Here is a 16,420-nt window from a genome sequence, read left to right on the forward strand (position 1 = left end):
TAAATGAGCCATGCAGGTGAATTATGGAGTAATATAATAGACAACTGCAAATTACTGAAGTTAGCTCACAGAAGCCATTCTGTAATAGTGTCAAGCTAAACCAGGGTACCATATGTACTACATGCAAACAAGTCTTCTCAAAATTCATAGTCTGAGCTCTAGATCAGTCCCCAAGAGATACTGTAGGTCAAATTGTGTCCTTTAATTGACATTCTGTAAGACAACACCTTATATCTCACCTACATACAAAAAGAACTGGACTGGTTCTCACCTTTGCTTGTTTAGAAGTGTTGAGTTTGATGGCAGAAACTTTCCCCATATGATCACCTATAAAAACTCTAAGAATAGCTGTATCCCAACAGAGAGCTGTAACTTTTTGGCCTTTGTGTTCTGAAGACACATAAATTCGTTCTGGTTTCCCACGACGCTCTTGATTTAATTCCCAAACAACTACAAGACCCTGACTGCAAGAATTGAGACACAAAAGCAAATTTTTGGCAATGGTGAAAAAGGTACTATTTCAATGCATCACAATATCAACTATATTAAATATATAAGCAAATTCTTATTCTTCAGAAAAGAGGAAGCAGAAAGCCAAGGTATTAATTTCCTTGCTTTAGTCCACCAATCCAATATAATAGGAGAACTTAGATGTTCTAAATTATCCCTGTTACCTTTCTCTTTTAAGGTCACAGAAATGTTGTTTTCTCATATTAGTGTTTTCCACAGACCCTAGGGTGACCAACTGTCCGTCCTGGTTTGCTTGTGTCTAAGAGGTTTCCTAGGACACGGGACTTTCAGTGCTAAAACAGGGTCAGGCCCAGGCACACTGGGATGGCTGGTCACCCTAACAAACACACAACTACATTTGTCAACTTCAAATGCATTTGGAAAAGATCAGACAGTTTTAGAACAGTTTCTTACCTGGTAGCCACAGCAACATAATCATCATCATGTAAACAACAGGCGACCTGAGAGATTGCACCTTCCTAGAGCACAAAAGGAAAAATATTAGGCAGCTCCTCAAAAATGGGTAATTTTTTACTTTTAAATCTCAAGTTTTACCTTCTTTTAGTCCAAATGATCACTGATAATGGAGAAATTCTAATTTATGAAAGATACTCCGGATGGTACATGACAGGGCTACCCTTAATCTTACCCTGTGTGAAAGGAAAAGCCTGTGCTTCCATCCTTCTTTCTGAATGAGATTGAGTCCTCCTCCTGAACTGCCCAAAGCCAACCATTTTCGAGACACAGCTATGCTCGTGCACTAAAAAACATGGCAACAGACAAGTGTGAAACTGTCACAGTCATTTAACAAATAAACTATCTACTGGAAATAAATACTGAGGATCTGTGTCAGGTTCCTCCCCGCACCTGACCCACCCGCCCAGTTAAGACACCACATCATGGCACTCAAGCTCTTATTCTAGATAGTGAAAGATACAGAAGAAAGAACATTTTGGTTTTAAATTTTTAATTGAATCTCAAAATTGCTGAATAGGCTCAATTGTATAAATGAGTAATTTTCCCTTGGCAAAAGCCAGTTACTAGCCCATTCATCTTCTGTGCAATTCAGCTAGGTCATTCCAATACTGACCACAATGATGGAAGATCAAGTAAGTCTCTAGGGGATAAAGCAACCACTTTAATCATCTGCTCACATAAATCACTTCTAGTCTGTATAATCGGCACAAAATGTCCACAGCTTTGAGAGCAAGTGAGACTGCAGAGGACACAAATGCAAGTCACTGTACTATTACGTCTCCCCACACCTTCAGCCTCCTGATTCTTCTCCTTACCCACCAGAGAAAGCTGTGGCCCGGCTGTGCCCAATACCCTGCGACAAAAATTATTGGTTGGTGAACGAACAGGCATTCCCAATCCTCTTCGACCTTGTTACTTTCTACCGTAGAAGCTGGAAAACCTAAATCTTCACTTAGCCAGTTTCTTTTGCAGCTAGGGGGAGCCCTGTGACTCAAATCCAGCTAATAAGACTAAGCCCTACTGGGGCTTCCCGGAAAGCTTTGCCCTCCCAGATAAATGGCCGAAGCTGAAGAAAAAAAACCTTTGTTCTCGGCCACCTCTTTCTTGCTTGAGATGCTAATGGATACATCAAGACTGGAGCCAGGACACTTATCTTGCAACTGTGACCAACAGTCAATATACAGATGATAGTAGAACAGGAAAGATGGAGAGCCTGGGTCCTAAGGAATATCAAAGGCCACTACACTAAACCCAGAAACGATAACCTCCAACCAGGTTATAAACACCTTTACTGCTTAAGCTATTATTGAGAAGGTTTTCTGTCACTTGCAGCTAAAAAACGTCTGATATCAACCCTCATAATTGTTGGCCATATTACTTTGCCTATTACTTCCTATTCTCCCTTTGCTCAGAGACTAGAAAGGTGCTTTAGGGTGGGAACAAAAGGATAAGAATGAAATTATTTTGGAATTGGTTATGAAACTGTTCTTTACCATGTTATTCCTGAGTTTATCAAACGAACTCAGGGTTTGAGGGAAGCACATACTCCTTACCACAGAGCTAATTTTTAGCTAATTTTGTAAAGCTAATTTTTAGCTCTGTTCCCTAAAACAGAGGGGGTACATCAAACTCCTTGTTTTGGAACGAACTTAGTTTAATAGCAATGGTTCGTGTTGCTCAAAATGCAATGGGGTATACTCATTTATACTATTTTATTTTCAATTGCATACATTACTTTCTGAGAGAAGACAGCAAGATTAGAGGCGGGAAAATTCAGTAATCTATATCATAGTTTCCAAGGATGGGAAAGAAGAATTCAAATGATCGCTTGAAAAATAAATCAAGAAAGCGCTATGAACATACTACTTCTATGTGAGGTATTACTAGCACAGGTAAGAACACCCAAGATTCTATAAAACATAAAGAACGGGGTGGGGGGGGGGCATGTAACCAAGAGCACACAAAAATATGAACGTGAAAATAAAACTGATATAAGGATCAAGAAAATCACCTTTAGACGAGTGGAGTCCAGCCTCAGGGCTGAAAGTAATGGATCCAGAGACTCAAATTCTGCAAGAACATGGTTGTAGGACTCTGGTATCACTGGCACGAAAGTCATTTACCCAGAAAGATGAAACTACGTTGAGGGATAGGCACAGTATTCCTGAATAAAACCTGCAAAAATATAATTTAAGACGCTCACCACTCCTTCCCTGGAGAAAACAGGGAAACATGAGAAAGGGACATGGATCCCTATTCTGGAGCTCCTTGGCATCTAGGTGGAAAGAAAACACACGCAGGTGACATTATAGGTGACCATCACCTTGTACTGATTATTCCCTGACTCCTAAAACTCCCAGAGAATGAAATCCAGATTCTCAAGGCCCTCCACAATCCTATCCCACTCTATTTACCTAACAGTGTGAACAGGTAGAACAGACGCTTGCAGGATATAAGGGGAAATTTTGTCAAGCTCCTCTGTGGTAAAATAGCAGCTCCAGCTGCAACTCTTTGAGCTGTAAATCTTCTGTTTTTAAGTCTCTTGTTAAATTCAATGGTTATCAGCCCACATTTTAACCGTGCTTAATAGGAAAGGGCCTCTGGATAGCTTCCTCCAGCCTGTGAATAAGTGAAAAGTCAGGCGTGGGGAATTAGCGCAGAAAGAGGAATAAGAGCTTCAATAAGAGGCCTGATAGGAAAGAATAGGAATAAGAATACAAGGTATCAAATGCCAACTACCCAGTGAAGACTGTAAACTAACACAAGAGTTCTTACCTGTTCAACAACTCTCAAGTGTACTTTTTTGTCAAATTATACCAGTTTACAGAAGAAAGCAGAATTTAAGAAAATTCTATCCATTAATTTTAACTTTTCCTCAATCCTCTGTTACCTACCAAATTGAGAATAAAAAACAAATACTACAAAAAAATTCAGAAACAATTGTTTATGCTTAATTGTTTTTAATTTATACTTTGTGGTTTTAATTTTTTTGTTTCAGAAACGCATGTATTCACTCACTCATTTATTCAACAAATATATACTTAGCACCAACTATGTGCCAGGCATTGTTCTAGGTCCCAGAGATAAAACAGAGGACAAAACAAAGTCCTAACGTTCACGGAGCACACTTTCCAGGGGCAAACCATATATAAACTTACAATACTTTTTACTGCATACACATAATATAGTCTTATTTTCTGCTGGTAATACGGTTCTTTATACAGCTGATCTCTGCAAGGAGAATGGTGTTCTGAAAAAACAAAATTCTTTAGTAGTCCTCCTATACTCAAATATTTGAGAATTCCTAATCTAAGAAAAATCTTCTCTCATCCTTTTCACTCATTCATTTTATTAAGTACTGTAGATACAGAAAAATCAGGATTGCTAAGACAAATAGTGTTGCTCGCCATCCAGTTCTACAAGGGTTAAGTCGTAACCCACTACAGTTGCTGACCACCAGTGCACTCCGAAAGGATTAACAACAGGATGAAGTCCTCTGCTTTGGACAAAGCAGGCCCTTAGTAGACATATATCTCAGGAAGAATTTTACTCACCCCAGATTTTTGCACCTTCCCATACATAGAAAAGCACTAAAATCATTAACTTGAGATATCTATTCTTTGTGATTAGCAGTAATCTTTTACCAAGATGTAGGCTTAACTGCACTTATTTCCTAGCCAAAAATCATATATAAACTGTCTTCTCTATATACACTATTGATAATATGTATAAACTAGATAACTAATGAGAACCTACTGTATAGCACAGGGAACTTCTACTCATTGCTCTGTGGTGACCTGAATGGGAAGGAAACCCAGAAAAGAGGGGATATATGTATACGCATTGCTGATTGACTTTGTTGTACAACAGAAACTAACACAATATTGTAAAGCAACTATACTCCAATAAAAATTTAAAAATAAAATAAGATAAAATAAACTGTCTTCTCCCCTACCTCTTCAGAGCAGTTTCCTCCGGGCTGAGTGGCTGTTAGCTGGGCTATAGTCCTCAGCAAGACCCTGAATAAAATTTAAACTCACAACTCTCATCTTGTGTGTCTTTCTCTGAGTCGACAGTTTCTAGTAAAATATGAGGCACAGTGGTGCGAACAAGACAAAGTAATTCCAGAAATCAGTCACTTTATAATCAACTAGGGAGAAAAAGACAAATCATACACACACACACACACACACACACACACACCCCTCATAAGGGAAACATAAGCAAGGTCCTATGTCGGAACTTAGAGGACAGAGGGATCACACTGAGTTAAAAGTAACCATAGAAAACTTCCTAAGGGAAGCAGCACTGGAGCTGAGTAGGTTTTATCACAAGGAAAAAAGAAAGGGTAGCAGGTAGGGCAGCAATAAGCAAAGATATAGAGGATATATTTGGAGAATACAAGTTTAGTCTTTGGTTGAAACACAGGATACAAGCAACAGAAAAATGAAAGATAAAGCTGGAACAGTAATTCAGTCACAAGGTACAAGGCACTGTGAATCTCAAACTAAGGAACCTGCACAAATTTTAGTTTGGTAGGCAACAGAAAGGCATTGAAGAATTTGGTGTTGGGAGATCGCACAATTTCTGTGAAGCGCTGTGGGCAGACACTAGAAAACAAAGACTTGAGAAAAGGTGGGAAGGGTGGTGAGGAACTAAAGACAAGGCCTTTCAATTACTCAAGAAATCTGGTGGAGAAGGAGAAAACCTCTCTTGACCTTGGGAGCAGGGGAGATGCAAACAGATTTGTAGGTAGCAGCCAAAAGAAAAGGCTTTAGAATGAAAGGGACTGAAGGGACTTCCCTGGTGGTCCAGTGGTTAAGACTCCGTGCTCCCAATGCAGGGGGCCCAGGTTTGATCCCTGGTCAGGGAACTAGATTCCCGCAGGCCGCAACCAAAGATTCCACAGCCACAACGAAGATCCTGTGTGACCCAACTAAGACCTGGAGCAGGCAAATAAATAAATAATTTAAAAAAAAAAATGAAAGGGACTAAAGATACAAGAAAAAGAAAATAAAATCACTGTACAAGATCCTAAGGAAGATAGAAAGGAATGACATCAGGACCACAGTGCCTATCTCTTCCACTTGCAATCTTAAAACAATCTCTGAGACAGATAGACCATTTGGTCTTGATCTCAGTGAAGAGAGAATGACCTGGAAATTATGACCTAACAGGGTAAAAAACCTAGTAAGTTTCTCTTTTTTCTGAAAAAGACTTAATAGAGATGAGAATGAAAAAGGAATAGCATAAACAATGTCAGTTCTCAAGAGAAGTTGCTAGTGATAGTGTTAAGCCAACTCCAAATTTATATTTTTCTTTGTGCTTACTCTCTCTGAAATGACTCCTTTCCCTCCAGATCTACTTACTAAAAACTGCCCAGCCTTTCAGGCCCAGCATAAGTCCCACTTCCCAGAATTCTCAAGATGGAAGACTCACAGGTAATTCAGTGCACACATCCATGTAATTCAGAAATTAGTCTTGCCCTGGATCCCTGAACATTTTCAGCAAGGGAAAGGAAATGCTCCCTCTCATGAAGCTGCCCATTCCACTCCTCCACAGCTCTCACTGTTATAAGGTACTTTTTCTACTATTGGGCTGAAACCTGATGACTTGGAGCTTTTATTTCCAACTGTGGCTTCTACAGTTTAAGGAAATAAGTTCACTCCTTTCAAAACAGTCCTTCAGTATTTGAAAAGTGTTATGAGGTCTTCTAAAAATTCATCAACCCCAGTTCTTCCTGACCTGACAATTTCCAAATTCCTCTCTGTTCTGATCAGCCTTCCACACAAGAGCTTTAGTTTGCCTAAAAATGTGGTCTCCAGAACTGAACATAAAACTCCTTACAGAATAGAGTAGAAACACTAAGTTCCTTGACCTGGACACTAAATTTCTATGTTACATCCTAAAATAGTATCAGACTTTTTTTTCCAGATATGTTTTTAAAGTAGCCATGTCACACTTTTTTGGTTTTTTTTAACATCTTTATTGGAGTATAATTTTTTTACAATGTGCCATGTCACACTTTTGATTCAACAGAGCAAGCAGTTAACTAAAACCCAAAGAAATTTTCAAACAAAATGAATATAATCTTCCTAGCCAGTATCTAGATACAGTAGAATCAAGCTCAAATTGAAAGCTGCCATTAATCAAATGGGATAATGGATATAAAAAGTACCTAGAAAATTTAAAACTGCTCAAACAAGAGCAGCAGAATGCTGATAACTGTTAAAGTTTGGTTAGGTGTACATGTGGGTTCGTTATATTAGCCTGTCTCCTTTTGTCTATGTTTTAAATTTTCTTGAACAAGATTTCTTATTGAAGTATAGTTAATTTACAATGTTGTGTTAGTTACAAGTGTACAGCACAGTGATTTCGTCACACACATATATATTCAAGATTTTCTTAAGTATGTGCTTAACAACAAAAAGCTCTGTACAAACCTTTCATTCTATAAACTTTCTGTGCCTCCATGGTTTAATATATGCTGTTCCTTGAATCTTCTTCCATCTAACAAAACACTATCTTCCTGCAGAACCGAGTTTAACTATTACTTCTGTTAAGTCTGTCACACTGTTAGCCTAGCAAAAAACTAAGCAAATAGGAGGTGGCCATAAATGCTTACCAAAGTCAATGAAAGAACTTTTTGAAGTGTTGGCTTGCCCAAGGTCACAGAGTTCACAAGTAGAGCTGAGACTAGAATCCACTAATCCTGAGTCCAAATTAGTTACCTTTCCATTTCCCCGCATTGCTTGATGGTAACTAAAGGAGCAGTAGGATCAAGAAAAGGCTTTTCTCTTCGTCCTAGTAATCATTTTTATTCATTTTAATGGACTAGTGTTTGCTGCGCGAACACCCAATGCAAATCACAGCTTTCTTTCTTCCCCACTAGGGGCGTGGAAGGAAGAGGAGGCAAATGAGAAAAGAAAGGAAGCAAAAATTAAAGCTATTATGCGGAGGGGAAGTACGAGATTCCCTCATTCCCGTAATGGGGATCTTTAAACCCAAGTAACAGGAACAACTCTCCACCTCAGACCAAGAAATGGCGACTCACTCACTCATGCACTCAGCATGCTTTGCACACACCAATGCAGACAGTTCCTGACCACAAGCTCCCTGACTAGCGGAACTCCTAACTTTTTAACAGCAGTAACTTTAATACTATACTCAGATCTCTTGAAAGGAGCCTCGGTAATCAAGTTTTCAAAGCCAGGCTCACAGCCTGTAGGTCTCAGCCCCTCTCCACCATCTCCAGGCCGGTAGCCCCCAAATTCCAATAGGTCACACCCTCTCTCCCGGCTGGATGCCGTAACACTCACCGCGCACTAAGAGCCGCACCTGAGCTTCAGTCTCCCCTCCTGCTCCTCCCCTCCCTGGCTTACGTCATCCCGGAGCGCCGGGGACGCTGGGACAAAGCTGTTAACGGTACTTCCTCGTCACGTGACAGGTTACGCCCCTGCTTGCGCGTGGTCCCGCCCCCTCAGGCCGCGGTCGCGATTACGCTCTCTGTGGCCTGCAGTAAGCGGGCCGCTGCCGGCCGAAGACGCAGCGCTGATCGGGACCGGAGGAGCTCTAGGCCAAAGGGGTGAGCCAGGCAGGATCCCGGGACCCTTCACCGCTTAAAGCCGGCGAGAGGAAATGAAACAGGAGGGCACCGGCGGGGAAGGGAGGGAACTAGCGGAAGGTGTCATGGCGGCCGCGCTCTGGGGTCACGTGCCCCGCAGGCCCGCCTTGGCACTTCCGGTCACGTGCCTTCAGAGTTCTCGCAGCCAGCGATGGAGGCGAGACCCCCCGGTAACAGAGGCGGTGGCGACGGCGGCGGCTGCTGGGTTTCAGCCTCTTCCCGGCAGCGTCTCTAAGAAGCGCAGCGGAGCTCGACTCGACCCAGCTCAGTAACTTACTCCTTGCCCAAGGCCGTAGCTCCCACCTGGTAAGTTTAGACCGAAGAATGGGGGTGGGCGGGCGGGTGAAGAGCTGACAAGCCTGGGGGCCGCAGGACGGCAAGGAATCTGCCCGTTTTTCCTGTGTCCCTGTCGCCGTTGCCACAACTCCCAAGCCTGCGGTCTCGATAGCCCTTTATTATTCTGAAGTGAGGAAGAGGCGACCCCTAATCTACTTGTCTGTAGGAAGCCTTACCTCTCCAGTGAAAGCAGGGACTCGAAGATTTATTCAAAGACGGGATCAGACTTGGCTCATGAGGATGAAGGACGCGGAGGCCTCTTTGCGGCTGAGGAGCCCTTCCCGTTAGAAAATGTGCTGTTGAGTCTTTCGGTTTCTGTAAGGGAAAAGCTTTTACCTTAGTGTCCACACACCTTTTGCTTTACCTGTCAAACTTACCACTATTAAAATCTTCTTAACACGTGTGCCAGGCCAACCCCCCCCCACACACACACATCACATTTTGGTCTGTGCCCAATTTGATCATCTTTAAGCACCAACACATGGAAATAAATAATTATTTTAGAAATTCCCTAGTGTTCTCAGAGACTACATTGTCTAAGGAAGTGTATTCAGTTGACTCTTAAATGTCCGCTTTAGGGTCTGTAAAATGGGGGGCGGGAGGAGAGAGATAAAAACAACCTTTTGCCCATTAGAAGACCCAATTTTAAAAACATACAAAAACTAAGTGGTTTAAAATATACCTTGCAGTAAATACTGATTCCATAAAGGAGTGGAACAATTTTTCCCGTTGAATTCTTACCAGAAACCCCAACATACAAAGCAGCATGCCATGGTGGAATTGAGTTTGGGAGCGCTCAGCCTCCCCTCTTGGAACACAGTGTGAATATCATGAACTGGGCTTTGGTAACTAAGCCAAAGTTGCCAACCCTAAGATCGATTTTTAAAAATCAAAACTAGAACAAATGAGATGGAGAGGTCACAACAGAGGGGAAGGTAACCTCTAGTATCAGGCTTATGGCTTACAAAAGATCTAGACTCTGGAAAGAACTTTGTACCTTTTAGCAGACCGAAATCCGTTGTTTGGAAAGGAGGGAGAGATAATTTGGAGGCATTAAACCTGTTCTGCTACTCTCACTCATCTAACACTTGGCAGTGCATCAGACTGATGAGCTTTGAGTCTCTCCTAGGTGATATTAAATACATATTGGTAGTGCTAATGTTAAAAAAAAAAAATCCACACAAATGCAGAGAGGGCTCTTTAAAAATACTAGGAAGGTTGGTGCGAAGAGAGAGGAATCAGTTAAAAAGAATATACCCAACGATCAGCTTCAGTCAGTTGTGGCTGCTTCCTGTACGTACTGCTCTCAAGGCTTATATCTTATCCCTGCTGGGCTGTCTTTACACCTTTTAGCCCTGCTTTTCTGTGCTGCTGTTTTTTCCTTTACCATGAGAATGTTGTCAGGTGTACCTTAAGCTTTCCTAGCATTTTGACCACTATTTCTACTTCATGGATGCTGCTACTAGTAGTGTCTTTGGGGACTTCCCTGGTTGTCCAGTGATTAAGACTCCCCGCTTCCACTGTAGCATGGGTTCGATCTCTGTTCCGAGAACTAAGATCCCACATGCCACATGGCACGGCCAAAAAAAATTTTTTTTAATTAAAAAAAAAAAAGTGTCCCTTTCTGCTTTCTCTCTTTCCTGCCTGCAATGTGGCAGTGTCAGGCATCCATCTAATAGTCCCTCCTTGCTCCACTTATGATTACCAACTGATTGCTCCTCTCTCAATTTTGGTATCGTACTCTGTCAGCATGCAGTATTTATTAGTGAATATGAGCATACTGCTCCCTCTATCTTGCGTCTCTGTCGCATTTTCCTCCTCCTGCCTCTCCCATCACTGCTGTAAAATGAAAAAGTGCTCGGTCTTAAAATTGCTACCTCAGTTATTCTCTTTAATATCTTCTTTATGTGTGTAACTATCCTTAAAACAGTACATTTTGGTCACTCTCTACATACTTCCAAGGTCTTATTCCCTGTAGTGCTGAATTGTTAACATTTTTTAGGATTGCCCGATGGCAAGCAGCATTCCAGTCTCCATTTTGTATGCTGGCAGACACAGAAGTGCTTTCTCTAATAATAATCCTCCTTTTAGAGAGTGATAAGGAGTTTATATTTCACTTGTTGCCTTTTTTTCTTCTGCCCCATTTATCTCTGCACGTTGGAAAAGGAGATGTAGGTAATGGAAATGCAGAGACACGAGATGTAGGAAATGGAAATTTAAAGATTTCTCCTGAATAGTTTCAGATTCTTCCTAACCCTGTTTACTTATAAGCCAGTTATTGGAATCTGTGAGGAATGATACTCTGATCTGTGAGTTGAGAGCTTTAGTGCTTCCTGGAGTTTAGCCAAGGATGTATGTACAATGGTTTCTTGTTATGTCTTAAGCAAGACTGTATTCTTTTAACAACAGAGATCTTAAATTGATGTCATAGGTATTTATTGGACTATTTCTATGGGCTAAAATATGCTGCTGGGCTCTGTATTGCCATGAACACAACACATGCAGCCTCTGCCCTTCTTTATGAAGCTTGCAGTCTTTTGGGGAGAAACGCATTAAAAGAATTACTTTAAAAATTAATTGCAGGGACTTCCCTGGTAGCGCAGTGGTTGGGAATCCGCCTGCCAATGCAGGGGACACGGGTTCGAGCCCTGGTCCGGGAAGATCCCACATGCCACGGAGCAACTAAGCCTGTGCACCACAACTACTGAACCTGTGCTCTAGAGCCCGCGAGCCACAACTACTGATCCCGCATGCCACAACTACTGAAGCCCATGCACCTAGAGCCCGTGCTCCACTGGAAGAGAAGCCACTACAGTGAGAAGGCTGCGCACCACAACGAAGAGTAGCCCCTGCTCGCGGAAACTAGAGAAAGCCTGCGCGCAGCAACGAAGACCCAATGCAGCCAAAAATAAATAAATTAATTAATTTTTAAAAAATTAATTGCAGTAGTGGTAAGTGCTGTAAAGAGAAGAATACTGATAACTTTGAAACTTAGAGTAGACAGAAAATGAGTAAAAGCTCGTTGATGGAAAGGGAGGAGAATGTGCAGAGGCTTAGCACAAGGCATGCATGTGCCTTTAGCCTCAAGCAAGTAAATATTTAACTGCAAATGAATAAATGCCTTTACTGGAGGATTTTGCTATTTAAAGAAGTCTTGTGGCAGATTATTTCATAAAGTAAATAATCTTTTAAGTAAAGCTAGATCTTCATCAAGCCGCTTTGTTTAAATATAACTGCACCGATTTTTTTCATAAACAAAATATTCTGTGGCTCTTACAGAGTTCTACTAGAAAGAAGTTTTTGCCACCCAAGGAGCCACCTTCAAGAAAAATCTAGAAATCATAGAAGCCATTGTAGGATGGTCCTACTGGTTCTATTAAACTTCCTAAAACTGGTCCTTGTACAATTAACAGAGGTGCTACAGATGACCAGGGAAATTTGCCAAGCAGATTAGCTGTGAGGCAATTGACTAGTTATTCCCAGTGTTCAATAACTTATCTCTGATTTATTTTTAAAGCTCCCTCTAAATGGATTTTAATATGAATGGTTTTACATGCTGTGCATAAGAGGCTATGTTTTTCCCCAATTGATTTAAAGTAGCCAACTCTAATAGTTCTATTAATCTAATTTATTCTCCACTTTACAGTTTCTGTCTTCATTCATCTTTCTTCCTTACCTTCCCATCTCAGAAAGGTTTTTCTGTTCTTTTCCAGAGTTAACACTTTTTATTTGTGCCCGTAAGCCCAGTTAATTGGTGACTTGCTCTGTCAGCTGTAACCTTGCATTTCCTCCATATATGGACATATTTAAAATTATCCTGTAATTATCTACTTATCCCCCTCCACACACGCACCTCTCCTATCTTTCTCAGATTTTAATTCATGTTTCCTAAAATGTGGTTCATGTGGTATGCAGTTTAATTTTACATAGTATAGACAGGTTTTTAAAATGTTTTTAATAGTTATGTGTTTATTATAATGAATATTATAAAATTAATATTAAAATATTTAATGGTTCCATAGATGTTATAAAAATTATTATAAATTAAATTAGTATTAGTATTAGTATTTTAATACTAAATAAAAATAATACACATATTACAGAAATTGAAAATAACAGTTTTAATTCTTACCAACCCTAACACCTTCCCATGTTACCTTATAGATGTGATTTGATAGAGAATAAACTCTTGGAAAGACATTTTTAGTAACTGCTTTTGTCATTACAAAATACATATTTATTGTAGATAGTCCAGAAAACAAAAAGAACATTCAAATCATCTGTAGTCCTATCACCATCGGTAGCCACTATTAAATTGGGTGTATGTCTCTCCAGTCATATATATTTGCAGAATAGCATAATGGAACTCCAAGGTCAGACTGACCCAGATTCAAACCCAGTTCTACTTCTTGATGCTTTCGGAAAGCATCTTGATCTCTCAGACCCAGTTTCCTTTATCTGCAGAATGGAACTAATAATAGAACCTACCTCAGGATTGTTAACTGGGGACTGAATGAGATAATGCCTATAAAGAACTTAGCCCAATGCCTGGCACGTATTACAAGCAGTCAATAAATTGTAGAAGATTTTTTAAAATTTAAGAATATGGAATCAGACTACATGCTTTTTTTGCTTGCTTTGATCACCTAACAGTTTATCTTTTCATGTCATTAAATAGTCCTTTAGGGAATTCCCTAACGGTCCAGTGCTTAGGACTGCGCACTTTCATTGCCAAGGGCCCAGGTTCGATCCCTGGTCGGGAAACTTAAATCCCACAAGCTGCGGTGCAGCCAAAAAAAAACAATAGTCCTTTAAAACAGTGGTTTTCAAACTTTTTAAGCAACAGTAATCCTCTAATCAAAATCTTTGGAGGACATCAAATAAGTAAATCAGTTAAAAGATGGTATTATATATTAAGAATTTTGACCCTTTATCATATATGTATGGATATGAAAACTGTGGAGATTGTAAAGTAACATGGGAAAATGTTTTCAATGGCAAATAAACAAGATAACTTGGCTGTACTTCATGATTACATTTGTAAGGTGAGTACAGATAAGCACAATTTAAAATTAAGAAAATTGATGTTAAAGTTGTGAGATTGTGGCATTTTTTAAATCCCTTTTTGTTAACTGAACTTACTAGGCTCTGTCCCAACATTTATAAATGCCCACATAATACAGACTATTTCTACCTGCGTGACTCAACAGCACCTCACACTCATTTTCAGAGCTGAATTCCTTGCCTTCACTTTCAAACTTGTTTTTCCTTGTTACTGTTTCTGTGAGTGGCATCACTGTACTCATGTCAGTTAGGCTTAGAAGTGGGGTGTGAGCAAGCAGCTGTGACACCTCCTTCACCTCCTTCAGCACAGTGTCTATTCATCCTGCTTCCTCAGTACTCCTCCTTGTCCCTTCCTCTCCATTCTCACTGCCAGCAGCCTGGTTCAGACCCTTTCTGGTCCTCTCTTCAGTCTCTCTCATATTGCCTCAGATTAATTTCCTAAAATACAAATCACTCCCTTACTCAAATCTTTAGAAGTTTTCTGTTGTCTACCACATAGGGGGGTATTCTCCACTATCTGCCTCCATCTTAACTGTCCAACTTCATATCCCACTGATCCCCATCATGAACTTTGTGCTACATCCAGAGTGGACTACTAACCATTCGCAGAGAGTCTATAGCCTTTGCCCCCAGCCATTCTCTTTGCCTATAATGCTTATTGCCATTTCTCTGTCAAAACCCTCATTCAAGACCCAATTCATAACTAACTTATGTATAAAAAGAATAAACTACCGATACATGTAATAATATGGTGAATTTCCAGAAACATGTTAAGCAAAAAGCCAGAGACAAAAGCATACATAGTGCCTGAATTCCATTTGTATGAAATCCTAGTACAGACAGAAACTAATCTGTGGTGATAGAAATCAGAAAACAGTTGCTCGAGGGTGGGAGGAAGAGAATTGACTAGAAGGGGACGTGAGAGAACTTGGGGGGTTGATGGAAATGTTCTCTGTCTTGTTTTGGGTAATGGTACGTGGGTGTATACAGTTGCCAGAATGCATCAAACGGAACACCTAAGGACTATGCATTTAGTGATTTGCATTTTGTTTGTTCAGTTAATTGTAACTGAATTTTTTTTATTGCCCTAAGATATCTGTGACAAATATTTGACAAAGCCTCTCGTGAAGAAGTTAATTGCCTCTGAGTCCTAATTCAGAACTGTTTTTTGTCTCCCTTTTGGGACTTTACACATTCTAATTTGTATATACACACACACCCATCTTGCTCACTAGACTGGAAGCTTTCTGAAAGCAGAAATCACTACTGGCAGACATTTGTCTTCGGGTAATCCCTAGACTCCTTGGCTCAGTACAGAACTATTGAATAAATGTATTCACACTGACCCTTTTCCTTTCCATTTTTGGGGTGGAGTAGCCTGTAAGGAAACTAAAAGGGAAGATCTGGCTACTCAAAATTCAGGTAGTCAACTTCAGAGAAATTAAAATTTCACTTTTTTTTTTTACTTGTATTTTTGATTTTTAAATCACTGTTTCAGTGAATAAGAAACATTACAATAAAGCTTCACTTGTTTGCTCAAATTTAATTCTTATGACACCTAGATATGCTAACTTCTCTGAAATTATAATTTGTACCTGAAGAAGTAAATATTTTTAAGTTATATTTTAAATCATTCCTTTGGGAATGAAAACTAAAGTCATAACTTCACCAGAAATGGCATATATGTGCCATTTGTGCCACCACTTTCCCCATCGCAGCCCATGGCAGACTTCATCAATCATGACATCTTTCCTGTTGAGCCCAGACGGCCTCAAAATCCTTTTCAGCCTCATATTCCAGACAGCTACACTCAAGACTCTAGGATTTGGGTTGAGTGGTTAAGATTCCCAGGATGGGGTGAAGTTGGGGGGAGCTCCAAGCTGTTTCTTCCTAGGTAACAAATTAGCCATATACAGATGAATCTTCCTCCTAGACTGGAGAGCAGTTGAAGACATTTGATTGTTAAAAGATGTGGAAGATAGCATCTGAAGTGTTAAGTGTTAAATTGTTTCAGTTTTATTTTTATGCATAGGGGAACAGACTTAGACTGGGTTTTTAGATCTAGGAGTGGTTTTAGGAAGGTCACACAAACCCTTTGACTCTTAGTTTTTTCAGTTGAAACAAATTTGAACTAAATATCCAGTAGAGTGCTGTGTAATTCTAAAGTTCTGCAGTGTAGGTTACAGACCGCATATTTGTAGTGAAATCATGTGTTTAAGATTTAATAATATAACAGGAAAATAAAAATAAATTGAAAATACTCTGATTAGCATATATGGAAATAGTTTGAAAACTGCCAGGTGTTGTCAACTTTAAGTGTTGTGTAAATTCATACCTGTGGTATGAGCAAAATGAAATTTGATTTTAAAGGAATAACGCCATACAGCTTTATCTTCAACTCTGAATCAG

General features: G+C 40.1%; 2 protein-coding genes across 11 annotated transcripts in view; one reads left to right on the plus strand and one right to left on the minus strand.

The window, feature by feature from the left end:
• Positions 1-8,652, minus strand: part of HPS5 (HPS5 biogenesis of lysosomal organelles complex 2 subunit 2) — a 45,561-nt gene extending 36,909 nt beyond the window's left edge. For 5 of the 9 annotated variants that reach the window (XM_059931233.1, XM_059931231.1, XM_059931232.1 and 2 more), the window contains exons 1-5: positions 8,307-8,652; positions 2,999-3,162; positions 1,160-1,270; positions 925-989; positions 272-464 (exon numbers count right to left, since the gene is read on the minus strand). In XM_059931233.1, coding sequence (XP_059787216.1) covers positions 272-464; positions 925-989; positions 1,160-1,270; positions 2,999-3,106 — 477 coding nt within the window. In that variant the 5' untranslated portion in view covers positions 3,107-3,162; positions 8,307-8,652. Of the gene's footprint in view, positions 1-271; positions 465-924; positions 990-1,159; positions 1,271-2,998; positions 3,163-3,401; positions 3,432-4,942; positions 5,042-7,612; positions 7,876-8,154; positions 8,233-8,306 lie in introns of those variants that run through there. The other 4 variants (XM_059931227.1, XM_059931228.1, XM_059931229.1 and 1 more) reach the window with 4 other exon arrangements.
• GTF2H1 (general transcription factor IIH subunit 1) overlaps positions 8,441-16,420 on the plus strand; it is a 33,638-nt gene continuing 25,658 nt past the window's right edge. For both annotated transcript variants that reach the window (XM_059931235.1, XM_059931236.1), the window contains exon 1: positions 8,441-8,917. The gene's annotated coding sequence lies outside the window, so the exon portion shown is untranslated. The remainder of the gene's footprint in view (positions 8,918-16,420) is intronic.

The sequence above is a fragment of the Balaenoptera ricei genome, chromosome 8, assembly GCF_028023285.1.
Source record: "Balaenoptera ricei isolate mBalRic1 chromosome 8, mBalRic1.hap2, whole genome shotgun sequence".
NCBI lineage: Eukaryota > Metazoa > Chordata > Mammalia > Artiodactyla > Balaenopteridae > Balaenoptera > Balaenoptera ricei.